The sequence below is a fragment of the Pithys albifrons genome, chromosome 2 (genome assembly GCF_047495875.1).
Source record: "Pithys albifrons albifrons isolate INPA30051 chromosome 2, PitAlb_v1, whole genome shotgun sequence".
In the NCBI taxonomy this organism is placed as follows: Eukaryota; Metazoa; Chordata; class Aves; order Passeriformes; family Thamnophilidae; genus Pithys; species Pithys albifrons.
Genome location: NC_092459.1, coordinates 18,417,160 through 18,443,262, shown reverse-complemented (window position 1 = coordinate 18,443,262; position 26,103 = coordinate 18,417,160). Strand labels below are relative to the sequence as shown.

The window sequence follows — 26,103 nt, the reverse complement described above, 5'->3', positions numbered from 1 at the left end:
TTTTTGAAACAGTGTCTGACTAAGCAAAGTTGGAGCAGAGTGAACACTGGAGATTATGTGAAACTGCCATTTTGAAGATACTTCCCATAGAAGATGTATTCTGGGTTGTTTTCCTCAAAATTGGAGTTAAGTATTTTCAGTTATACATAGCTGTTCTGGTTTTGTACTTGGGACTGTTCATATTTGGAGCCATACATAGATTAAAAAATCCGCAAAAAATAAAAAAGGAACAAAAAACCCTAAGTAACATATTTCTCAATGAAACAGAGAGTGAAGAAAGTGAAAATTGCGTATTTCCTGAATTCTGTGTCCCACTTCCTCAATCTTTGGCCTCTGAAGTACTCCCAGCAATGATTTTACCTGCCTTTGTCTTGAAGAGAACATTCAAAGTAACCGGATGGCCTCATGATACTGAAACAGCAATTTAGTTCAGAGATGGACAGAAATGCTTCCCTACTGAATAACTTCCATAAGTATCTTTAGCACTCTAATTTTCTTCTGAAATCAGTTTGAAATGGAGGGGAGAGGAATGTGGACAAAAGTCTGTCCTTGAGTTAAGGAAATGTAAAACTTTTAAGTGTGAAGGAGGAAAACATCTTGAGACCTTCCTCTCCTCTCAGCCTGCAGACACTGCATAGACCATCGTCTGGTATGGTGTTTTGAAAGTCAGAGATCCAAAAAATAGAGACACAATCATTAAGTTAAAATGAAATTTTTAATTGTACTAAATTTGTTATGATGGAAGGGTGTTCTTGATTTCTCTTTGTGGTGTGGGGTTTTTGGTTTTGTAAGGGTTTGATTTTGGTTTTTATATCTGATAAAATATTTTCATCATTATAAGTGTAGGTTTGTTCACATCTTATTTTAGTAGTGGTGTTCACTTAGTTTTGCATTGTGATCATATTTTGTCAATATTATGATGGGCTGAATAGAATAAAACATTTATGAATAGTCTAAAATGTGTCAGTTCTAATTGTCAAACCAAAACTGACTATGGGCCTTTTTTATCTTTATCCTTTTTTTTGAGAATAAAGACCAGTTTCTTCAAGATGAAGTTTCACCTTCAGTGTCACATCTTGCAACAAAGGTAAATATCTGCTCTTTGAAAGTATAACATTTTGTATATATTTCAGTCAATGTATGTTAGGATGTTACCAGTTTTTCATGGACAGCTGATTAAGGGGGATATTTATATACTTCATTGATGATTTTTAAATTATGTATGATCCTCAGTTCCTGTCATTAATGTGGAGGGCAAGGTATCCTAATTGTTTTTCTTTCACATGACAGATTTTAGAACACAAAGTGAAAATAACAAGCAGGAATAATCGAAGTCTAAAGTGGCACTAAACTGTAACTACAACTGGTAAAGATAACATGAAAAGTAGAAGATATTTGGGTTACTTATTCCATTATATGTAGCTCAGCTGGCTCTCTGACCACAAGAGGTTAAAGACTTTATTCCATATCTCTTTCAGGAAAGAGAAGTAGACAAGCAAGTTAATTTTTTTTACCTTGATATGTGTCCAAGAATCTTCTTTAATGTTCTTAAAATACATTAGTAGAAGATGAAAGAACTGGAAGTTATTATGATATGCTAGAGCTTGTTTTGAAATTCCATAGGTATAGAGAAAAGTATTTTAAAATAGGTTCATTAGTGTAATAGGATACTTCACATTAATATGTATCAACTGAACATCTGTCTCTGTTACTTCTTTTTGTTTTACTTCAGATGCAGCATGATTTTCATTGAAAATAAAAGTCAGATTGTACTATGCCTTTTTCTACCCTTTTGAAGGAGCACATTCTTTTTTATGAAAACATACATTACCATATATTTTATACCAGATGATAAATGTTTAGGGAGAGAAACCTAAAGCTAATCTGTTTTATATTGTAACTTTTTTGCCTCTTACTTAGTCATTCAGGAAGGCTTGCAAAGTGTGTGTTTTGACTTAAAAAAAAAGTCACCAGGCAAATTTCTGAGCTCCAGTACTTTTGTGTTTTACAGTAAAACTCTCTTGTCTTAGAAATGTATTCACAAGAAAGCACCTTATCCTTGGCCTATCATCTTATCTTTCTGAAAGCAATTCTATATTTTATTTGGTTGTTCTCATGTCTTAGAAGCACTCAATACAGTGGTATTCCAGAATTTGTAAAATCTTTAATGTATTAATAAAGGTTGATGAATTACCTGTGTGGCCTTTTCAGTCTGCACATGCCATGAATGAAATAATCTCCATGTTGAAGCACTATGGTGAAGAACAGAAAAGTTCTTGAAGGAAAAGGCAGTGGATAAAGAATATGTGTGCTTTTTGTGGAGACAGTCTTCCTGGTATCTTAAAGCCTGAATTTCAAGACAGTGCTGATGCCCATTTGCCAAGGAAAGCCTCTGACCTGGGTTTGGAGGTTTAAAGTGGGAGCTGGTCCTGGTGGCTGGAGATGGAGTGTCACGACACCTTGATCTCCACCGACACAGTTCTCAATTGAGAATCTTAAGGGCTTTCAGGGGCTTCGACCCCTATCGTTAAAAAAATCCCTTGACTGCATCTAATTTTATGTGGGTTTCTGATATTTTATTACTTGGTCCTCCTCGTCATGGGTTACAGTAGTTGTGAAGAGCGCAGGAAGAGGAGCAGAAGAAGGGGAGAGAAGGTGTAACTATGTTCGCATTAACAATATTTAAACTAAACTTGTGCAAGAATATTCAAGTTTCAGGAGGGACTACATTCAGAACTGCTTTTTCACACAGTTACACACAGTCTTAAAACTTACACACACTATGCAAACTATCTAACATCACACAGCTATAGCTAATTATTAAGTAATACATATTTCCTAAAAATTGCTAGATCTATACAGTCTTAATGCAACTTATTTTAACTTTATAAAAGAGCTTTATTAATGTTCTTCCACAGGGCTTCTGAAGGCTTCATTTCTTGCTTCTGCACCAGCTCAAAGTCTCTAGGCAAATCCCATTCTTATCTTAGAAGCTGGCACCTGCAAACTTGTCTTTGGTTTGCTAGCTTGAAAATGTATGAATCCTCTAACAATGGAGCTTGGAAAACTTAGATCCTGCTCTTGCAGGAGGCTGCCCACTGAGCAGTGAGGACAGGCTAATTCCAGTCCTGAATTTTTTTCATTCCCTCTTGACAGCTCTCTTGAAAGGCAGGTCTAGGTGGGTAAAAAGCCTGTGACATCTCAAGTGAAGAACTGTGAACCCCCTAGTGGTGCTCTGCAAAATGCAGAAATCTGGAACTTGTGTTCACACTGTGCCTGGACATATGACTTAGAGAGTAGCACATGAGGAGCAGCTGAGGGAGCTGAGGGTGTTTTAGCCTGGAGAAAAGGAAGCTCAGAGGAGACCTTATCACTCTCTGCAATGACTTGACAGGGAGTTGTAGCCAGGTGGGGCAGCTAGTGACAGCACAAGAGGAAATATCCTCAAGGTGCACCTGGGAAGGTTCAGATTGGATATCAGAAGAATTTCTTCACCAAAAGTATGGTTAAGCATTGGATGGACTGCCCAGGGAGAGGTGGTGGAGTCACCATCTCTGGAAGTGTTCAAGAAACGACTGGACATGGAATGTAGTGCTGTGGTTTATTTGACATATTGGTGTTTGGTCAAAGGTTGGACTTGGTGATCTGGGAGGTCTTTTCCAGCATTGATGAATCTATGATTGGGCCTTATCAAAACTAATCTAAGCAGGGGGGAGTCTCACCTACATGCTGAGCTTCTGAGTGAAAAGTACACCAGAGACATCATCTGCAGCTGCTTTCAAGCAAGATTTTGGAAGGAGAGAGCTTTGAGAAACTACATAGATCACGTTTGAAACTGTCTAAGGAACTGGAATGTGCACAAATCCATGGAATCTGATGAGGTACGTCTCTGGGTCCTAAGGGTGGAGTAAGTGGCTAAGTCACTTATCCATCATACTTGACAAGTTTTGGCAGTCTGGTGAAGTTCCCACTGACTGGAAAATGGAAAACAGTAACCCCTATGTTTAGGAAGGGAAATGAAGATCAGGGAATTGCAGGCAAGTCAGTCTCATCTCTGTGCCAGGCAAGGACATGAAGCAAATCCTCTTGGAAGCTGTACTGTCTAGTGTGAAATACAGAAGGAATTGGTCACAGCCAACACGGCTTCACCAAGAGCATGCCTGACAAATTTGATGGCCTTCTATGACAGTGTTACAGCATTGGTGGATGAGGGAAGAGCAACTGACATTACCTCAGCTTGTGCAAAGCATTTGGCAATGTCCTTATCTCTAAGCTGGAGAGACATGGGTTTGACAGATGGACCATTTGATGGATAAGAAATCAGCTGGATGGTCACACTCAAAGACTTAGAGTTAGTTGCTTGAAGTCCAAGTAGAGACTAGTGACATTCCTCAGGCACTGTTTAGCATCTTTACCAGGAACACAGACCGTGAGATTGAGTGTATCCTTGGCAAATTTGTGGATGACACTGTGTGGTGCAGCTGACGTGCTGTAGAGAAGGGAAGCAATTCAGAGGGACCTTGGCAGGACAGAGGTGGGCCTGTGTGAATCTCATGAAGTTCAGCAAGGCAAAGTGCCAGGTCCTGCACCTGGATGGGGTGATCCCAAGCACAAATACAGGATGGGTGGAGAACATATTGCAAACAACCTTGAGGTGAAGGACTGGGGGTGTTGGTTGACATCCAGCTCAACATGACTTGACAATGTGTGCTTGAAGCCCAGAAAGCCAATGGTATCCTGGGCTGCATCAAAAGCAGTGTGACCAGCAGGCCAGGGGGGAGGTGATTCTCCCCCACTGCTTCACTCTCATGAGACCCCACCTGGAGTGCTGTGCCCAGTTCTGGGACCATCCACATAATAAGGATGTGAACCTGCTGGAACATGTCCAGGGAAGGCCACAACGATGCTCAGACAGCTGGAGCACCTCTCCTATGAAGGCAGCCTGAGGGAGCTGAGTTCAGCCATGATAAGGGAGGGCTCCAGGAGATCTTATAGCAGCCTTCCAGTACCTGAATGGAGCTCACAAGAAAGCTGGAGTGAGACTTTATACAAGGGCATGTAGGGAAAGAACACAGAGAAAGGGCTTCAAACTGAAAGAGGCTAAGTTTGCATTAGATATTAGGATGAAATTCTTTACTGTTTGGGTGGTGAAGCACTGGAACAGGTTGCCTGGAGAAGCTGTGAATGCTCCATCCCTGGAAGTTTTCAAGGCCAGGCTGAATGGGGCTTTGAGCAACCTGGTCTAGTGGAAGGTGTTCTTGGCTGTGGCAGGGGGTTTAGAACTAGATGATCTTGAATGTCCTTTCTATGATTGTAGATTTTAATAATGATATTGGAGATGTTTGAACATTCTGGTAGGGCTAAGTCTTGGAGTTCCAGTTTTTGCATGCCACAGGATAGACTGTCTGTTGGTCTGCACACCAGAGGCTGGCTGACTTGGGAAAATGACCCCTGCCTAATGTTTTAATACCTGTAATTTGGGGGGGGGGGAGGGAAGTTGTTTTTTTAAATTTCTGGGTTTTGGCTTCTTGCATGTTATGAATGGGTTTCCTGTAATATGGGAACAATGCTTCTTTAATTAAAGCTCATTTGTGTTTTTTTTATTGTTAAACAGTTGTATCTTTATTGAACTGTAAGGTACTTATATAGAAAATTCCATCTCTAGCTTTTTTTATTTTAGATTACTTTTTTTTTCAAGAGGAGGAGTGAGGGCAACTGTAGAACAAACAGTTGCTTCTTTCTTCTCAGTTGAGGTCAAGAGGAAAAACCATTCTTGTTTATATTTATGAAAAAAATTCTGCAAGCATTTTGTAGAAGGCTTCTACTTCACTGGAGGGTTTTGATTCACCAGTTGTCAATCCTCTGTGAAAATACACTTGCAAAGATCTGCTAAAACATGGCACAATATAAATTTCTGTAAATCTCATTTCATTCATGCTGAGCAGCAACTTTTAGGGATTAGCTACTTAACTACACAATGGCATTGAACATGCTGATTCTCACTGCAGGTATACAGCAAGAATCCCCTGTAATTGCTCTTTTTGGTTGCTAAGATTCTGTCATGTGGCTTGTTGTAGCCCACAGAGAATGATTCTGTGCTCCAGCGCCCTGCTGGCCAGGCAATTGGGAAGTACATAAGTCTAACAGGAATATAATTGAAAGTACCAGAACCACTCATGATGCAGTCAGAGTAATATTCAAACATACTCAAATCTCTTGCTTTGAAAATGCCTGTCTGGTGCCTCTAACCCTGTGTCCCAAATCTTGTTGTTATTCTTTGAATTGATTGAATTCTGTGTGAATAAGATGTTCATGTGTATTACTCACATCCATCTGATGCGTGTTTGCCTGTTTTCAGTTAAATTTACAGTCTTCCCCTTTAGTATTTTTTTTCTGTGTCTGCACACTTTTTTTTTGTGCAGTGTACTTTTAAAATTTGCTTTTAGGACTGAACTTTTACTTAGTTTATAGCCAGCTGTTGGTATTCCTGGTTTGTTGCCTTTTAGCCTAATTTTTCATCAACCTTCTTGTCCTCTAGTAGAGTTTTAATTATCAACTGTTAACCTTTGGCAGTACAATTAACTGAAAAGTCTTCTCAGTGATGCTTTACTGTTTCCCGGTAGGCTCTTTGATTCTTCATTTATTACTCATTGCCTGTTTACCTATTATGGGAAGATGAGAGTCATGTAAACATCACAATTTGTTGATGTGGTGAAAAATGGTGTCCTTAAAGTAATTTTGAGTAATAAGACCTGTAAGTTTTGCAGGAGACTTCCAATTTAAGAGAACCTGCCCCATTCTGGGGCATTTTATGAAGGTAACTATCAGTAGACATTTGTTCCCTGTTTATCTAAAGAAAAATTGTAGTCAACATACAGAGTTTATGTACAGTTGATTCACTTGAATCAATACAGGTAACAAAACCGAAGTGTTACTGTGAAGGTTGATTTACAGAGTGATGCTTAGGGGGTGAGTTTGGGGAAGTCATACTGTATGTACAATGCTGTGTGTATGGAAGAAAGTTGATAGACCACAATTTTCAGAGGATGCTTGAGCTGTTGTAAAGTTGCTGCTGCTGCAAAAAGGTGCTGTTTCCTCTAAGTTCCACATACTTTGGTGACACCTTTTAGTGAACTGATTCTTAGCACTAGGCTAAAAGAATGCAAAAAATGAGTGAGTTAGATTTCTGCTGGCTTAGTGAGTTGAACTGGTTTTCCACAGAGTCACACATGCAATGGGCTGGGCTCACCCTTTTTGGCAGCAGTGTCTGCTAAACCAGATTTGCCACCTTATGAGACTTTTCTTTGGGAATTTGTTTGACAGATGGGCACTGATACTGAAACATTGGCAAAGCAGAGGGAAGAGGACTGGAGGGAAGAAATGGCAGACAGTGTGACTAGAGATACAGACTGCATCCTTTACATGATGTTCTAGAAGTGACTGCTTGTACTCTCAGAAGATACTCTAATTAAATGACATCTTTCTCATGGTGGAAAAAGAGTACTTCATTAGCTGAAATTTCCTCTACTGAAGGAAAAGAATCTATGCTGTGGCTCTTGGGACAGACAATGATGATGGCTTTTGGTACTCTGCCACTTTTTACATTTCACTTTTTACTGATCCTTTTAAGTGACTGCACAGGGCATTTCTGCACAGGCTTGCACAACCTAAAGTGAAAGATACATGTTAAACTTTTTTAATTGCTGTTTTGATAGGCATGCTCTGTGCTGTCATAGCCAAACTGGTATGAGATGAGTTTGTATTCCCACTTCAGAGAATACTGAAATAGCATCTTGAGAAGTTTCTGCCTTGTTTCTCATTGACATTTTTGAAACATAGTAGACTGCAGTATCCAACCTGGTCTCTAAAGGTCTCTTTCTAACACCTGTTGTTACAATTGTAGGTCCTAATAGCGTTCTCTTTTTTTAGCAGTCCCATGAGCATTTCACTGGGGGTTTTTGGAGTTCTGTTGTTGTTTGTTTGTTTCTTTGTTGTTTTTTTAACTAGAGTTTTGTCTGTATACCTGGTTCTTTTCCAGTGCTTTGATTTTCAAAGATCACCCTCCAAGCTCAAGAATAGCCCAACCCATCAAGCACAGAAAGAAGTTAAAGGTGGCAGGAGGCATGAACAAGATGTTCCTGAAAAACCTCAAGCATAAAAGGAAAACATACTAGAGGTGGAAGCAGCATTAGGTGACCTGAGGAGAATATAGAGACACTCTTTGAGCACTCAGAGATGGAGTTAGGAAGGATTAAACTTACCTAGAGTTAAATCTGGTGAGGAAAATGAAGATCAAGAAGAAAGGTTTCTGCATGTACACCAGCAGCAGAGAGTGTTAAGAAAATGGAGTCTGACTCTCCTCAGGGTACTCAGTGAATGGGCAAGAGACAACAGGCAAACACTGAAATAGAAGAAATATATCTTAACATAAGAGAAAACATTTTCACCACGAGGGCAGTGAAGCCCTCAAACAGTTTGCCCAGAGAGGCTGTAGATTCTCCAGCTGTGAAGATATTCAAAACCTGGCTCTACATGATCCTGGGCAATATGCTGAAGCTGACCCTGCTTTCAGCAGTGTGGTTGGACTGGATGGTCTCCAGAGATGCCTTCCAGCTGTGAAAGCTGTGATTCTGGGAGCTCTGGATGTTGAATTATTTCTTTTTCCATTGACACACAGAAAAATACTTTAAAGGTTTGAGAATATAAACTAGTCAGTTACATTTATAAAGATTTTTGAAAATTTTAGGAGTATTCTTTTGAGTTTTGTGTAGACAATTGCATCATCAAAATGAGATAATTCTGCAAGTGGATTGATAATTTAAGACCATACCAGTACTGTGTTTTCATACTTTGCATAACTTTAATAGTGTTACATGAATTAAATCTCCAGTGTGGTGAGGACTGTCATCTTTGCTTACTGACCTTCCTTTGACATCCATTGCAAGGAAGTTAGTTGTTCTGGGGTCTAGGTCTTTCTCCAGGTGCTCTGTAAGATTGTAAGAAATTCCCAGTTGGTTCAGAGACTGGCTCATGTATTCTGGCAACCAGAGATGATGTTCAGGGAGAATGTAATTGTCTAGTGTGTAGGGTCTCTTTCCCTAACAACAAGAACCATTGTTTTGAAGTATTAGAGGGTGCATCCCTCTAAATAGGGGGTATTGATTTATGGATCTCCTGTCTGAGTTTATCTAATCCTTTTTGTGATGGTTCCCAGGATTTTTTGGCTATACAGTGCCGCATGTCAAACTGGTAGTTCAGGGGAATGTTGACTTCAAGATCTCCTTCCTGGGCTGTACCTACCAGAAGATACAGTTGCACCTGTTCCAGCTGCATTGGTGTTGGCACTTGTCAGTAGGTTAAAAGTCTTTAAAGAACTCTGAAAAGAAATACAGAAATGCACCAGGCTGTCCAGAGGGATTTCTTTAGTATGTGACAGCTACATGACAGCAGTAGTGAAAAAGCAAGATTGTTGTCTTAAAAACAATTCAATAGTTACAAAGAAGCTTCTGGAAGTGTGAAATAAGTATTTGATCTCCTCCTTTGCTAAAGTTTAAATTCTTAACTATGCTCTCACTGAGAAGACAGTCAAGAGTGAGCTGTTCGCTCCTGTTCAGTTGAAAGAAAAGATGTTTCAGGAGGTCGGTGCTGGTGCAGGCAGATGTAGAAGAGGAGGCTTAGGCATGGTAAGCAGAGATTCTGGTTTTACTTTTGTTCTGTGGTTTCTTTCAGCCTAGTCTGTGTAGTACGTAGTCGGCTTTGTGCCATGACTTTTATCCCATATTGGCAAAATATGGTCTACTTGGACATGGGTGCTTTTATGTAGATTATCCTGGCAGTGTTTCTTTTGGAAACTCCAAATAAGAAGTGCTGGAAGTATATCACAGATGTTTGGTCTACGTTTCTCCTAAGGACTAGTTGAGAGAAAATAAATCAGTTACAATGTGCTACATGGTTATTAGCCTTGTCTGTACCTACCAAATGCCATGGATATGGATATATTGAAGGAATGGAGTAATGTGTACATAGTGATTTACACACAGGTAGAAAGAGTGCAGAGATGTTATCTGAAGGACCTGGATGTGCTGTGTGGTTGAGACTGAATAGAACTTCTCTCCTAATTATTTTTAAAAATATCTGTAAATCAGAATTGGACTAAATTAAATTTTAAAAAGTCTAAAGTTAACAAATATGGAAATCTCCTGGCTAGATGTTGGTACTTTGGGGATTTTTTTTGGCTTTGGGATTGCTTGGGTGTCCGAACAGGGCAGCAAATGTTGGCATTGTATCTGTGGAGTATGTATGATGTTCTAGATTAAAGAAGGTGTATATATAGGTATCTTTTTTATTACATTGAATGTGTGCATATAAATGCTTCTCTCCAAGCAGTCTTTCATCAATGTTGTTCTTTAAAGGCGTATATAATTGAAGTTAAGCCAGTATTAAATTGCTATTTGAATTTCTATTGCTACTATTGCCTAGTAACAAGGTTGTTTTATTTTTTCTTAATCATCAAAATGTAGTAGGTGGAAATGGCTTGATGAAACATAATTAATGTGTGAAGACAAACATACATAATTTACATCACTGAGGTATATTGGTGTCTTTTTTCAGTTTAAAGGGCAGTAAGAGTTTTTAAGTGCAACAAACATAATGTGTTTACCTATTGTAGCAAAGGTTCCTCCCCCAAAATGCCTGAAATAGCAGAGTTTGAGTAAGATAACAGAAGATTATAGAATCATAGAATGGTTTTGGTTGGGAAAGTTAAAGTTCATCTAGTTTCAACCCTCCTGCCATGGGCAGTGACACCTTCCACTAGACCAGGTTGCTGGTCAAAGCCTCATCCAACCTCTCTTTGAACACTTCCAGGAATGAGGCATCCACAACTTCTCTGGGGAACCTGTTCCAGTGCCTCACCACCGTCACAGTACAGAATTTCCTCCTAATATTTAATCTAAACCTATTCTCCTTCAGTTTAAAGCCATTCCTTTTTCCTTATCTCTACATGTCCTTGTCAAAACCCCTCTTCGGCTTTCTTACAACTCCCGTTTAGGTACTGGAAGGTGTTCTAAGGTCTCCCTGGAGCCTTCTTTTCTCCAGGCTGAAACACCCCAGCTCTCTCAGCCTGTGTTCTTGGCAGAGGTGCTCCAGCCCTCTGATCATCTTCATGGCCCTTGTCTGTACTCACTCCAGCAGGTCCATGTTCTTCTGTTGGGGTCCCCAAAGCTCGACATAGCACTCCTGCCAGGATCTCACAAAAGGAGAGCAGAGGTGCAGAATGACCCTCCCCCCCCCGACCTGCTGGCCACACTTCTTTTGATGCAGCCCAGAACACATTTGGCTTTCTGGCCTGCCAACACACATTGCAGGCTTGTATTGAGCTTCTTGTCAACCAGCACCCCTGAGTCCTTCTGCTCTGGGCTGTTCTCAATCCACTCTCCGCTCATCCTGTGTTTGTGCTTGGGAGTGCCCCATCCAAGTGCAAGACATTGCACTTTGCCTTGCTGAACTTCATGAGGTTCACACAGGCCCACCTCTGTCCTGTCAAGGTCCCTCTGGATGGCATCCCTTCCTTCCGGCATGTCAGCTGCACCAGACTTGGTGTCATCTACAAATTTGCTGAGGGTTCACTCAATCCCATTGTCCATGTCCCTGACAAAGTGTTAAACAGAGCCAGTCCCAATACCAATCCCTGAGGAATGTCACTCATCACTGGTCTACCCCTGGACATGGAGCCATTGACTGCAACTCTCTGAGTGCAAACATTCAGTCAATTCCTTATCCACTGACTGATTCATCCATCAAATCCATGTCTCTCTAGTTTAGATACAAGGAATATTGTGCAGGACAGTGTCAAATGCTTTGTTCAAGTCCATGTAGATGACATCAGTTGCTCTTCCCTCAGCCAGCAATGCTGTAACCCAGTCATAGAAGGCCACCAGATTTGAAAGGGAGAATTTGCCCCTAGTGTAGCCATGTTGGCTGCAGCAAATTCCCTCCTTATATTCCATGCACTGTAGCATACTTTCCAGGAGGATCTGCTTCATGATCTCAGTGGGCACAGAGGTGAGACTGACTGGCCTGTAGTTCCCCAGTCGTCCTTATTCTTTTTTTATTTTTTTTTTTTTAAATTGGGCGTGTATTTCCCTTTTTCCAGTCAGTGGGAACTTCATTGGACTGTCATTTCTCCAATATGATGGATAGTGTCTTAGCTACTTCCTCTACCAGTTCCCTCAGGAGGTATGGATTCAAAGAAGATGAAGGATATTTTTAACCTATGAAAAGCTAACTGCTTTCTCAAGTTTCTCTCTCTTTTTAATTTGTTTTGGGAGTTTTTTGTTTGCTTTGTTTTTGTTCTTTCTTGTTTTAAAATGGATTACTTCCTTCAACAGTCAGCTTCCTGAAATTCTTCCTTTTTATGGAAGTTTTTTGTGGATGAAGTACTTTGCAGTGAGAGGAAGCCCAATGAGAGTAACAAAACCTCATGTGAAACTTTTTACAGAATTTAACTGACCAAGTAAAACAAATAACAGTATTAGGCCTTCATTGACTAAAACTGAGAGCTTAGACCATCATTTAAATCACAGAAGCATTAAATGTTGAGTACTGCTTGAAGAGGCTGATAGTTAAACCACAAGGATTATGTATAGCAAGGTATCTGAAGGTATCATCTGCAGCTTGTCTGGTTTTATTTTATGCTACATATTTTTATGTAGTATCTACATATTTTTAACTTAATGAAAAATAGAAAGTGTATGTTTAAATTAAACATGAGAGTCTGCTTATTATAATATTTACTTACTTTATTGTCAAAGGGGGAAAAATATAGATAGAAGCTGTTACTTTTATTTTGTGAGTCCACAAGGAATGCTGTGGCTTACAGTAAGATCAGGCATGGCTTTGGGAAGAGGTGAGCAGAGCAGTTGTGGTGGACCTGGGCCTCATGTACCAAGTCTGTCCATATCCCATGAACAAGAGCATGAAACTGCTCCAGGATTGCTCAGTCTTCCCTCTTCAGAGATTTCCAGTGCTTTGCCTATAGCTGGATCCATGTTTGTATCTAACCAAAGTGGCACTGAGGCTGGGTTAGACCTTCCTCCTAATCCTAAAACAGACCTGCTACACTTCCTGAGATGGAGTAGTTGAGGCAGTTCAGATGTGAGTAGGGAGGGTGGGTAAGAAGTTAAAGGACAGTTCGTAGTGAAATGGGAGAAAAAGATACAGAAATACTCCATGACTAACATGCGGGAATAAGGGTGCTGTGTTACTCATGTAAATGGTAGAGGCTTGGGTTTCTGAGAAGGGAGGAGATGGCAGTACCAATATTTTCCTGTCTGATGTTTGTGCTCAATTGGTAGGTGACATTTCACGTTTTCTAAGGTCTATGTGGATGTACCAGCTAAACTGTAATCGATTAAAACCTAAATGGCAAATTGATGCTAATTTGCACCTCTGAGTTCTGCAAAAAGGATGAAGCATAACGGGTGATGAATTAGCCTTTGCTTGTGCTGACAACTCTTTTAGTGTAATCAGGTGACACTGACAGACTGTCACTGCCTTTCTTACTGGGCCCTGTGAGGAAGAAAGGCAGCTTTCATATTCTGTACTCAACATGCATACATGCATGCATTATAAGCATGCTATCAAAGTTAAAATAACCTATACCTATTTATTTCACCTTGGGGAAGAGAGAATCAAACCTTTAATAAAGTTGAAAAAGTAATTTTTGCTGCATGCATAATGGTCACAGTAAATTTAGAGAACACACTGTAGCGCATCACATTTCACTGGTGAACTAAAGCTCTTACTCTTTATGCTTGCAAGGCCAGAAACTGTAGTTTTGGGGTTCCAAAGAGGGCCAATGAGTGTAAAGCAGGTTAAATCTTACGAGTTTCATAATTCATATGGCTGTGCTGTCTGTTGTGACCACCCCCTTCTAACAGTGACAGTTTTCTTAATTTCTGTTGAAGCTCTTTAGACTGTCTTTGAAGTTTCCTAGATTCCCTTCTTACTGTGATATATGGAGCCAGCAGCTCCTGCCTGCAGAAGAGCATCTGGTAGCCCAGCTGTACTCACTGACATCACAAAACTATCAAGGTTTTATATTCTCTGCTCAGCAGGAAGGAGCTCTTGCCTCAGTAACCCAACCAGCTCTTTTCCAAAGCATGGCCATTCTCTGCAGCTGTGTTGAGGTGCTGCAGCCAAGCAGCACCACACACAGGACACAGGGCTGCTGCTGCCCATCAGCCACTCAGAGCCAGCAGTGGCAGTCATACTCTGTGCTTGTACCTCTATAATCCACATTTATGAGAATGTTCCCTTCTCTATATAGGTCCAAGGTGCGAGTTTCCGGGGTTGGAAGGAAGTGACGTCCATGTTCAATAAGGATGATGAGCAGCAATTGTTAGCAGGATGCAAGTCTCCAAAATCCAAAGGGTAAGGAAAACTAATTGGTCTATCTGCTATAAAGATGCACTCACTGCAACAGAAAACAGCTGTACAAAGTTTAGAAGCTAAACACTGAGAAACAGTTATGTTCTACTCCTGGAAGTCAAATCAGCAGAGAAAGGTTTATGTGCATTTCAAAGTTATGTATATTATAAGCATAGGGCGGTCCCGTGGTGTAAAGGAGAGCAGTCCAGACTGAATCCCAAGGTTGTGAGTTCAAGTCTGGATGGGGACCGTCCCCTGGCAGTTAAAGCCTCCCTGCCATCCGATCCCGTCAGATCTCGGATGCTCAGCAGGGTCAGCCCCGGTTAGTACCGGGTGCTGTGACAGTCCCGAGGACTTCACTGTCACTGTCCAAGCTCATTCGGCCGTGGCAGATGGACCCTTAGGACTTAAATGGTGGGGCCAGTTCTGCACACTCTGTGCCTCACCTAAAAAATCCACTGTGCAGGCTGGAAGGGCACACCCACATGGGGAGAGCCCTTCCCAAATCTTCATTTGTGAAGTTTGGCCATACAAAATATGATAAGCTTACCACGAATAAGCATGCTGTATTAGGAAAGGACAGATGTTGTTAACATTTTTAGGATAAGAATCTTTGTTTACTCTATAAAAGGAGTAAAAGCTTCTGAGTAAAAGGGTCATTCTTACCCTTTTGCTTTGCTCTTAAGGATTAATTATGGTTGAGTTTACAAATTCCTTTTTTACGTGCCCTACTTTCTCTTTTGAAGTCTTACTACACCTAAAAATGTTAAGTGGAGTAGCTATCCTAGGATCTGCAAGTCTCCCTTGTTGGAGCTGAGGTGTTTACTTGCCACACTTCTGCTGCTGATATGGTTAGAGCTATTCTCTGAACAGAACAGACATCTTCCCAGGACTGACTGTTTTGCTGTTACAAGTATATGTAGGTTTTACCTACATGTCCTACCTTAACTACCTTGGTTACAAACCAAGTGTGTCACATATCAGTAGATTTTTTGCAGCCAAATACTACATTTGATAAGACTTGCTGTAGTGTGCTTTGTTTCCAGCTTACTTGGAAATATGTTTCACAATGCAAGGGTATATATATGCATGTAGGAGGTGTGTATATATAAATAAATAATGTAGAATATAAAAACATATATTTCCATTTCCATTTGAGTCTGTTCAATAAAACTTCCCAAAAGTTCCTAGCTATCCCTGTAGTGTTTTAGGGATGTTACTAACATGCTAGGCTCCTCTCATGATACTCTGCAATAGATGCTGAATATAAGAATCGAGTAACAGAGTAAAGAGATCAGAAGTATGAAAACAGAGTTGCCACAGATGTGGCAATATTTTGGTATTCCTATGAAAACTGCCTGTTTTTTAAGTTGAGGGCTATTTTTCCTTCCCTGTATACCACAACTTTTACTTTATTTTTAAAGAAAAATGCAACTTTTCAAGTGTGCTACTTAAGAAATACAAGAAAAGCATTTGGAGTCTGTGACTGGTTTTAGCAAAATGAAAATTCTGAGTAATCATAAATTCAAAATTCAGTAATTTTAAAGGTATTGATTGAGTTGCCTCTATTTAAATATAATCTCATTGATGAAAAAAACCTCTTTTAATAGAAATATTAAAAAAGATTCAATGGTGGTTTTAGTTGTGGCTAAGGAATTCATATGCTACAAGTAGATAGTGTTTTCCATTTGCTGTTTAGCTCATTGAACCCTGAAGGTTGTGTGTTTCATCACTGGAGTTTAGCCTTTCCTTGTGACCCATTATTCAATTACATTTATAACCCTGCACAGAAAATTAAGCATAAACTTCTGACATTCTGTAATTTAAATATTCCAAGCTGCAAATATGAAAGCATTCAGATTGAAGATTCTTAATGGGATAAGACAAGTAATAAGTAGCCTTTCAAATGTTGCTTTGAGAAAGAAGTTACAGTAAAAGTTGTTTTTTCTTGGGTTTGCAAGGGGGATTTTGGAGTTCTTACCAGAAGTACAAAACAGCTGTTTTCATGATACTGTGTGGATAAAGCTGGCATCTTTAAAGTCCTAATACTGACCTAATAGTTCATCAACTATTTTAGGTTATAAGGTTTAACTGGCAAGGTGGTAATGAGCATATAAAACTGAGGAACATGCTGTGTGAGTGTTAAAGCTGGTGGTAGAAAGAACATTTTCATACCCCTTCTACTATCCTAGATCTGGGGTGGGGTTTTTTTGGTTTTATTTTGGGGTTTTTTGTTTGTTTTATATTGTTTTTTGGTTAAAGTCCTAAATTGTTCTAATGCATCCTAAAATACTTTGTACATTTCCTAAGGCAGTTCTGTGTAATTCACCTCCGGAGGTGCTGGGGGTGGTGGTGTGTAAGTTCTTTTAGAATAGGAAATGACCATACTCAGTCCTGTTCTGATTTATCACTGCAGAAGTCTGCTGTGTTTAGGCTTACATGCATATGATGGTGTTTTTCCTGAAGCTGACAGTAATGGATGTGCTGTCATGGGCTGACAATGAATTAGCATTCTGTACTGTAAAAGATAATCAATTACTTGAATGCTTATTAATGACTGCTACATACATTCTTAAATGAAGAAATTAATCATTGCATTGTTATTTTCTAGAACAAACCTAAAGTTAAAGGAAGAGATGAAGTCTGAAAAGAAGCCAGGTTTTTGGGACAGTTTGGTGATAAAGCAGAATGTTCCACCTAGAAAACCAGATGAGATTGAGGGATGGGAACCACCCCAGATCACCACTGCTGACTCTACCAGTGATGCAGCAACTCCTTTAAGTGACTATACAGCCTGGTCAGGCTGGGAAGATGAAACCAAAGGCTCCACGAAATACACAAACCTGGCCAGCTCAGGAAACAGTTCCAGGTGGAGTATCAAATCAGCTGGAAAGCTGGTTAGTATTAGACGTCAAAGCAAAGGTAACCTTACTGACAACTGGGAAGAGCTAGAATGATACTCGTAAGGTGAAATACTTTATCGATAAGAAGAGGAGAAAGATTCCATGATTTACTCATATGTTTAAACCAAAATCAAATCTGCTCAATCTTGCACCTTTATACAGTACTTTGTTTTATTCAGATTGTTACAAATTTTTGCTCACCTGATAGTAAATTTTCTTATTACATTGTTAAATAGCTATGTTTTCCACACTGAAGAAAAAGTAGAGAATCTATTTTGTGCCTATATTTCACATTCAGACTCTGGAGTATGTTTGATTGTTGGTTTTACCAAAAAAAGAGTAATTCCTTAGTGAATGTATACACTGGTTGTAAATTTGACTGCCTTATGTAGGAAGTTCCACTAGCTTGAGGTCTTGTTTCTTTTCTGATATTTGAGGGCCACTCAAAATTTTAATTTTGATGCTGTCCCTTTTTAACCAAGAATACCGATCTGCTGCTTGCAGAGAGAATGCTTGTACTTAGTAGACTGTTTTCCAAATCTTCAGCCTCAGCATATGCTTCAGCTTGTGCACACAAGATGCTTACTGTCACAATGTGCTATACTGTGTATGAAGTGGGAAAATACTATTCTAATGTAATTCCTTCCATTAGAAGATTGTCACCATTAGGGTCTTTGAAAGGTTTTGGGGTGGTTTTCTGGTATTTTTTGTTCGTTTATTTTTTGATTTTTTTTTTGTTTCTCAGAGGGGGAGGTGTTGTTTTGTTTTTGTTAGGTTTCTTTTGTGTGAGTGTGCATTTGGTTGTTTTGTGTTTGGGTTTTTTTTAATTTGTTTGGGTGGGTTTGAGTGTTTGAGGGTTTTCTCCTGTGTTTTTTTGTTTGTTTCCGTTTGTAGCGTCTGGTTAACCAGTCCCCTGTTCCCTTTTCCCTTTCCCCTGGGGGTGGGATCCTACGTACTGTGTATACAGTGTAGTTGTGAATGTTAGAAAATATAATTTCTTCTTTTTATTCAGTTCAGTTTCTTTTGAGTTCATTTCTTTTCAGTTTTTCTTCCTTTTGCTGGGAAGGTTTTGGGTGGGGGAAGGGGGCAAGTCCAGGGTTGGTAAAAAGCTGGGCCAAACCTGCCACACCGTTTGGTGGGGTTTTTTTAATATTGATTTTTTTTTTTGACAAAGCTAAATTTCTCAGTTTTGAAGATGTATGTTATGCCAAAACCAAAAATCATTGAAAATTTGTAAAGCAGCAGTGAGCAGAGTATAAGATGATCTTGATATTCTGGGGGGATATTGAATCTGGATCTAGGAATAAGTTGCTTCTTATGGAAGGGCATAGGTTTTCTTTTTTTTTTCTTTTTACAATAGCCAATACTTGTTCTACAAACTTCTCTGTTTTTTCCTGTGTTGTTCTTTCCCTTCTGTCCAATAAGCAACAATCGAATTGGACTCTGGCATTTTCAGGGTAGCTGAGTAACTGAGCCATTGCAAATATGTGCATATACACAACTTTTCATATAAAGCTCTGTCTTACTAGCTACTGGTATGTTGATTTTTTGGTAAAAGTAGGTGAAGTGTTAAACTTGAGATTTGAAATGTATATATGACTAATAAAAGTGCCTCTTTCTAGCTTATTGTCTCTCATTAGTGGTGCAGCTGATGCCAGATCCAAAGTTGATTTCCATTTTGTTCATATGACTCACATAAATAGTACTTTAACATTCATGGATAAAAATCAAACCAAAAGTTTCATAAGAAATGAACAGTAGGCCTTTTCTCTACTGATGGTTAAACTGAACTGAAAACTTGAATGCCTGGTAATATGGCCAGTACAGTTGGAAGATCAAGCTGCATGTCAGAGAAAATCAGCATTTTTACAAGAAAGTATATACCTTTATATAATGGATGTCTTGTAAACATATTTTTGCAAGAAGCTTGTGCTGATGAAAAGGGATGCATGCAATTTTTTTCTAAGCTTGTCCCTTGTTTCAGTTCCTGCCACGCTACTCCTTCCTTAGCTCTCTCTTTCTCCTCCCTCCTCCAATTCATGTAGAGTTTTCTGGCTTACAGTTCCTGCATAGCTATTTTTTGGAGATTCCTGCTGAGATGTGCCTGGAGGAAAACTGTAGCAAAATGGTTTTGGTTGGTTGTTTTCTTTTTTAGCTGGTATTAATAGGATATTAAAAGACATTGTTCTTAAGTTTATATAAAAGAACACTGATGTTTTGTGCTACAAAACAGGATCTTGCAACTGGCAAATGTATTTGTAAAACTGGCATTAGTTATGAAAAAAATACTAATAGAGGAGAAAAGTTTAGAATTTATATTGCGTCATTTAGTCTGTGAGTAAACTGTGTATTTGCCTTGGGCAAGTACGTGTGCTGAGGTTAATTATAGGAAAGAGTTAGTATTCTTGGGCAAAGTATGCTGCATTTTATAGTTTATGGAATACCCTTTAAGGCATGAGCTAGTATTTAGTTTGATTGTTGGTGCTGACCTAAAAGAACAGAAGAGATCTGTTAGCAGCCCTTAATATTTTGCTCTTAAAGATGGGCTGAGAAATTTAATTCACTCCTGAAGAAACTATTTATACTGTGATCAGTAAAGGTTTTGCCTTGCACATTATACTGTCAAGTGCCTGTTTCTCACCTTGATAATGTGTTTGATGCACACCTTAATTGCAACCTTTTTCAATTTGTTTTAGATGTATGATAAAGAATATGCTCACAAATCTGAAGCCTATTATAAAATTGCATCCAAGTGGGAAATTGAGATATGTAAAATTCCAGTTTCACTCCTAGTGATGGAAATTTTGGTGTGCTTTTAAAGTGATATTTCCTCAGAAATAACAGTTCTAAAGATATACATTTTTAAATTTAATATAATTTATTGTTATGCTTTAATAATGTATTTGTCTGTTAAGAACTCACTGGTGTGAGCTTTTCTTCTCTTATGTTTATAAATGTGTCTGAATTTTCAGAATGGGGTCCTTTCTTCTTTTAGCTTCATTAGATGTGCAACTACATTATACATTTATGGGCTTAAGCTATACACAGCTCCATATGTGGAATAAGTGTAGAATATGTTCCTTAATATTTGTTTTGAAATTGCATTTCAAATTATGTGAAATGTTTTAGAAGAAGGTAGCATTAAGATTGTACAATAAGATTGCACAAAATAAAATATAGTTTATATTGCTTTCTCGTAGCCAATCTGCATGATTGTTGGCGTGGTTTTAACGGGAATTAAAAACTTTGTGTGGCTGTTACTAGTCACTTAACTCTGAGCAAGGTTCTTTCTGAGTATTTTTATTTATTAGCATCATTTGCAAAAAAGAAAAGTAGTATTTTCCATATGAATAAAGATTTAGTTTGAACTGAAATGCCTATTCTTTGACATTTTTTTGGTTCCATTTTATTTGTCCCATGAATTTGTTCCCTTCTGTGTGGATGTTACTTGCATTGTTGCAGAGTATGGCCAAAGAAGTGACAGTGACATTTGCCCAAACTCCATGAATCATGCCCTCTCAGAAGCTGCAGCATCCTCCATTTAAAGATTCTCCACAGTGGGAAGAATTCACTGGTTTTAACAAACTACAGGTATTTCGCTTTAATGGCATTTATTGGTTTAAACATTCTATTTATTTATTTACTTTTATTTATTGGCTGTTACAAAAGCTTGGGCAGAGCAGCATTCTTTCCCTAAAGACTTCACCAGCTACATGGAAACTGGAGGACCACCTTGTAATGCTTTTGCACACACTGGCCCCATTAGGAGGCGAGACCTGCACGTTCTGGACTGTGACACGTGAGATGCAGCCACTGTTACCAGTGGATCAGCTGCAGAAGGAAGTGCATTGTCAGCCTCTCACACTTCCACTCTCATCTGCTGGCTTTGTGGTTGCCTACACAGACTTAGCAGGGGACGTTTAGGCACAATGGTTCATACCATAGTGTGGGGATGAGCTAAACCAGAAATTTTATTAATACGATTTGAATTCTTAGGGGGAAAAAAAACTTCTATTAAGATGCCTCTGACTAGATGAGGTGGGTCAGGTGTACATCTGGGCAGGTGAAAGGAAGTGGAGGGACCTGCATTTCCAGACCCTGGGGAGACAAGGACTGTCAAATTTTGAGCATGGTGAATTCAGCCTGGCATCTATCTGTCTCAATTTCCCAAACTTTTGGAAATGTTTGTTATTGTATAGAAATGTTGGATGACAAATCTCTAGGTCCTATTCCGTGCAATCTGAAAATATGAATATGTATGTTATTTAGCTGTTTCTTGCATATCTAAACTGTTCTTGCTAATTTTTTTTTTTTGGTTTGGTTTGGTTTTGTTTTTCCCTGAATGCCTGCTACTTTATTTCTTATGTATGTGAGAAATGAAACCATTTCTTGCTGGGATGAAGAAAAATAATTTCCTAAAAGGCTTAGTCACCAGTGATAGTTTGCAAAGATGTTTATCATTTATCTGTCAGTCCCTGAAAAATTTCTTGTAGTGTGACTGGTTTGTACCCTACCAGATAGGGAATCAGATATATAGGCAAAGAATCCAGTTTAGAAATCAAAAGGAGAGAATTACATTTATTATAAGTGCCACAGGTAAAATAGGAAATAATGCTTCTTCTATAGTTACAAAGCAATAAAGAGTATGAAAACAATCAGGAAATAGGGATATAAATAATAGAAAATTTTATGTAGTATGTAATAGTAAAAAAACTGTAGGGAGAAGATCTTTTCTTATGTGATATTTACTGTTATTGCTGGTAATGAAAAAAGAAATACCCACTCTGTATTTGGGAAGAAATTCTTCCTATTCGGTTTCTAGTATTTACTAAAAGATGCAAGAAAATGAGCATATTCTTTTCAAGTCCATAGTAATCTGGTAAAAAACTTGGCTGGCACTGAAATTTTTATGCTCAAGACCTGAGTAACAGTAGTGGAAGCTTTAATAACACATTTTGAACTGTGAGTTTGCTATTGGAAAAGAAAACTCACAGCTGTATTTTCTACGATTGGTTTGTCCACTATTGAAAATAATCATGTGATGTTTTTCTTTCTAGTTCCTCCAATGCTTTGTACTGTGGAGACTCTCTGAACAGATGAGTTTAAGTAATTTTCCAGAGAATTGGCTGGTTTAATTATTTGAGGTTGTATAGTAAAACAGGTCAGATTTGATACAGAAACATTCCTTTAAGCTGACAACATCTTTTGGCCTTCCTTATCTTGTACCTCTTTCCTTGAAACCCCTGAATGCTGGTGCCTTGACCATCTTCTTTGTCCAGGAGTCATGGATTCTCCACAAGGTCACACCTCAAATGCTTCTGGTATTTGCGGTACAGAGGAAACAATTGTGCATGTGCTTGTGCTGGAGAAAGGAAGGGAGACCAATGTGTCCTGAGACCAAGTAGTGTACTTGGCATATTATTTTTTTTCTGCTAAAGTTTTCTTATGTCCAAGATGATTAATTATTCTTTGATTTTTTTTTGGACTTGTCCCCTATTAGTTGTTTGGGGTTTTTTTTTGGGAGGGTGGGCAGAGTCACACATGCAAAGATGTCTGATTATATGAAGACCTAGTCTTTGCTATTTCTTGCATGGCTGACACCCCCCTTTTAGGCTGACTTGCCTTCAGTTTAGTGCCTGTAAACAGTTTATCTTTTGAACATTTGGACAGAAACTTGGCAACCAAGATTTGATAGGAAAAACAAAGCAAAACAAGTCAAGCATCACTTCCCATTAGGAAGTAAACCATTGTTTGATAGGATGGAGCACAAGATTCCCAAAAGTCTTAACTACAGATAGAGTAAATGCTGCACATAGGGTTATTTTGAAAATTAGAGTCTTAATGAAATACCTACTTGCTCTTTTTTTTTCATTTTATAAACTCGTGTGTCTCCTGAAGCGTATCAGCCTGTCTTCAGAGCACGGCTGTCCCACTGTTCCCTGCAGGAAAGCATGTGTGAGTTGACCAAACTGTTGTGGCCACAGTGGATGTCCTGTTGGCAGCTGAAGACACAGTGGAAGATCTGAGCTCCTGAGCCTGGAACTGGCTCCACTGGGGACAGGCGGAAGGTTTTCAAGACAAGTAAAGGAGCAGATGTTTTGGCATCAAGGAATAAAGCACGCTACAAAGAGAAGCAAGAAGTCCAGAACATCTAAGAATGTTCCTAGGGCTATTAGTATCAATATTTACTTTTAGGCCAAGGTTTTATTGGTAGAGAATCAGAACTAACAGATAGTCCTCTTTCCTGGTGGTTTTACACTTAAGAGCTTTCTCCATCCTTCCTTTTCTTCTCTGAGATTCCTGATGATTCCCCCTTAGTGTTAGGATACATTTTTCCCCTCGTGGTGGATGAATGTATTTGGTCTAGCTGAGTTCGGAGGTACAGACTGGGACATGCTACTGCAGGAGCTGCTGTATTACAGTCAAGCATATCTAGTTTTAGTGACCTATGAAAAAGGGGCCAAAGTATTGCCTTTATAAATCCATCAAGTTCTAAAGGGATACCACTGAGTGAAGAAGAGGAGTGCAGGTTTACAGCTTTAAAAGTCTCCAGTAGGAAAAAGGCTAAAAATAACTGCTATGTCTGAAGAATAACAGGGACCAAAATATTGTGAAGAGGTGCTCCCAGCATGCAGAACTTTGTTCCAAAATCTAAGCATTGTGTGGGAATGACAACTGACTTTAGCAAATAAATTATTATTCCATTATTGTTTTGCTATAAATACTACAGAAAAACAATATTCAAGTGAAAAGAGCACATAAAAATTAAATATGTAAATTTAGAACTTAGTGACAGCTGTTTGTGTGTGCCTTGAAAATTGTTAGAACTTTCAGCTGAAGGTGCAATGACTGTGCAGTACAAGAAATGTAAAGCTGAATATGTTTTATTCATATTTGTAGAAGAATATACACATAAACAAGCATGTCTGACAGGCAGAGGACAGATCTGTGTGTGGCACAGAGAACAGCCCATGGAAATCAAAAGAAAAGAAAGACAGCTTTACACTCATCTCTCATGTTCTGAATCCACTTATCTATCATGTCCTTCAATACAGACATTTTTAAGCATTAAAGGTAACTCCCATCCTACCAAACTTTGTAGGAATTTTGCTGGGAATTATGTTCCAGTGTCTTTGGAGGGGTTGGGCCTGAGCCTTGCAGCTGAAAGCATAGAAACAGTGCAAGTGAACAGCATAATTAGCTAATGCTTCAATGTTCTGAACTGTAATTTAACAACTCTTTCCAAACATTTGATACAGTTTATTTAATGCAGGTATCTGTATCTCTATGCCAATTCAAGCAACCTTAGTTGCCTTCCTCTAACTTCTTTGCTGATGATTGATCTGTAATATGCTGATTTATGCACCAGGAGATCCAAAACATTGTGCTACTGTTTCCTATTCCACTTTCTTTCTGCTACCCCTTATTGCTTCTGCCTTTTAGATCACAAAAATGCCATTACTCTTTCAGTCCTACTCCTCATGGCTATCTTTTGGTTTGAGATAAGTGTTTCTTGAAGTCCAGCTTCTTCCTTCTCCAAAAGCAAGTTTATGCATTACCCAGGGACGGGGAGCAGGGGAAAGGAAAGAGTGAGGCCCTGCTTCTCTGCTTTTTCCAGATCAGAACCCCAGTCCTATCTGACATCAAACAGAAAGGCTCACTCCTTGCTCTTAGAACAGGTCCATGGCACAGTGTCTTCTCCCAGAAACAGCTGAGCAAAACTGCTGGGACTGAATATAACAACACAGGCCAGGAGACAGAGACAGGTCTGGGAAGCAGTGACTGGGGCAGGTGTTCAGGAGCCGGAAGGAAGATCCTGTTTTTCAAAATTGTAGTTAAAGCTCTTTGTGAACTGTGACAGAGAATGTCTTGATTGCCTTTCAATCAGTATTGTTTTTCAGGACTAGAATTCAATAAAACTCAATCCCTTGAGCTTGTGAGTTGATGCAGTAAGGGCCACAGTTAGAACATGATTTCCTAACACTGGCACTGTAAAATCTGTCTATAAACATATCCAGGTCTGGAGATAAAAGCCACAGAGCAAAAGAAACCTGTGCTGTAGAGATTTAGTAAATATTTCAAGATGTGTTCTGCTTTAGGGGAGAGCAGCTGCTTTCTTTGCAGGGGACAGGCAGCACACAGGAGGCCAAAGAGCAGGGGTTTACTTTAAGGCATAACTCTTCCCATGGGTTTACAACACTTTAGGTTACATGAGTAAGTGCTGGTGTAAAGGAAAATGACATGAACTCAGGCGCTCAAAATATATTCTTTACTTTAAGTGAGGTATTAACATAATTGTTATCCTAAAGGTGAAATCCTCCCCGCTTTCCATCTCTTTGAGATTTAAAAAAGAACCCAAACAAAACCAAGTAACACAACACAAACTCAACTGACCAAAGTCACAGCCTTAGCTTTTTTTGGTAGGTGGCACAATTAAAAGCTATCTTCTGATGCAGCCAACAACTTCACATCATGTAGTCACTCTTAAGCTCTGGTACTTGCCTAGTCTAAAAAATGTATTCACTAAATACTTAACTAGCTTGAGGAACTATTCCCAAAGCTCAGTTTTGCCAATTGTTAAAAGCTTGTAACACTGCTCATGACAGTGTGATTCTGCACTCAATGTCTTTAAGATTAAAAGAAAAAAAAGCCCTACACTGAAATGCTGCTTAGAGCATGCATGCACATGTCTTTTCCCTGCTTCTCTTCCCACCCCCCACCCCCACCCCCCTTTTGTTTTTCAAAACCTGAAAGGTTTAGAAAGCTACCA

General features: G+C 39.1%; 1 protein-coding gene across 2 annotated transcripts in view; it reads left to right on the top strand.

Annotated features, from left to right (window-relative positions):
- Positions 1–20,701, top strand: part of TDRP (testis development related protein) — a 32,569-nt gene extending 11,868 nt beyond the window's left edge. The window contains exons 2-4 of one of the 2 annotated variants that reach the window (XM_071547811.1): positions 1,028–1,087; positions 14,330–14,433; positions 17,042–20,701. In XM_071547811.1, the coding sequence (XP_071403912.1) occupies positions 1,028–1,087; positions 14,330–14,433; positions 17,042–17,387 (510 nt within the window). In that variant the 3' untranslated portion in view covers positions 17,388–20,701. The remainder of the gene's footprint in view (positions 1–1,027; positions 1,088–14,329; positions 14,434–17,041) is intronic. The other variant, XM_071547813.1, reaches the window with a different exon arrangement.
- The last annotated feature ends 5,402 nt before the right edge of the window (positions 20,702–26,103 follow it).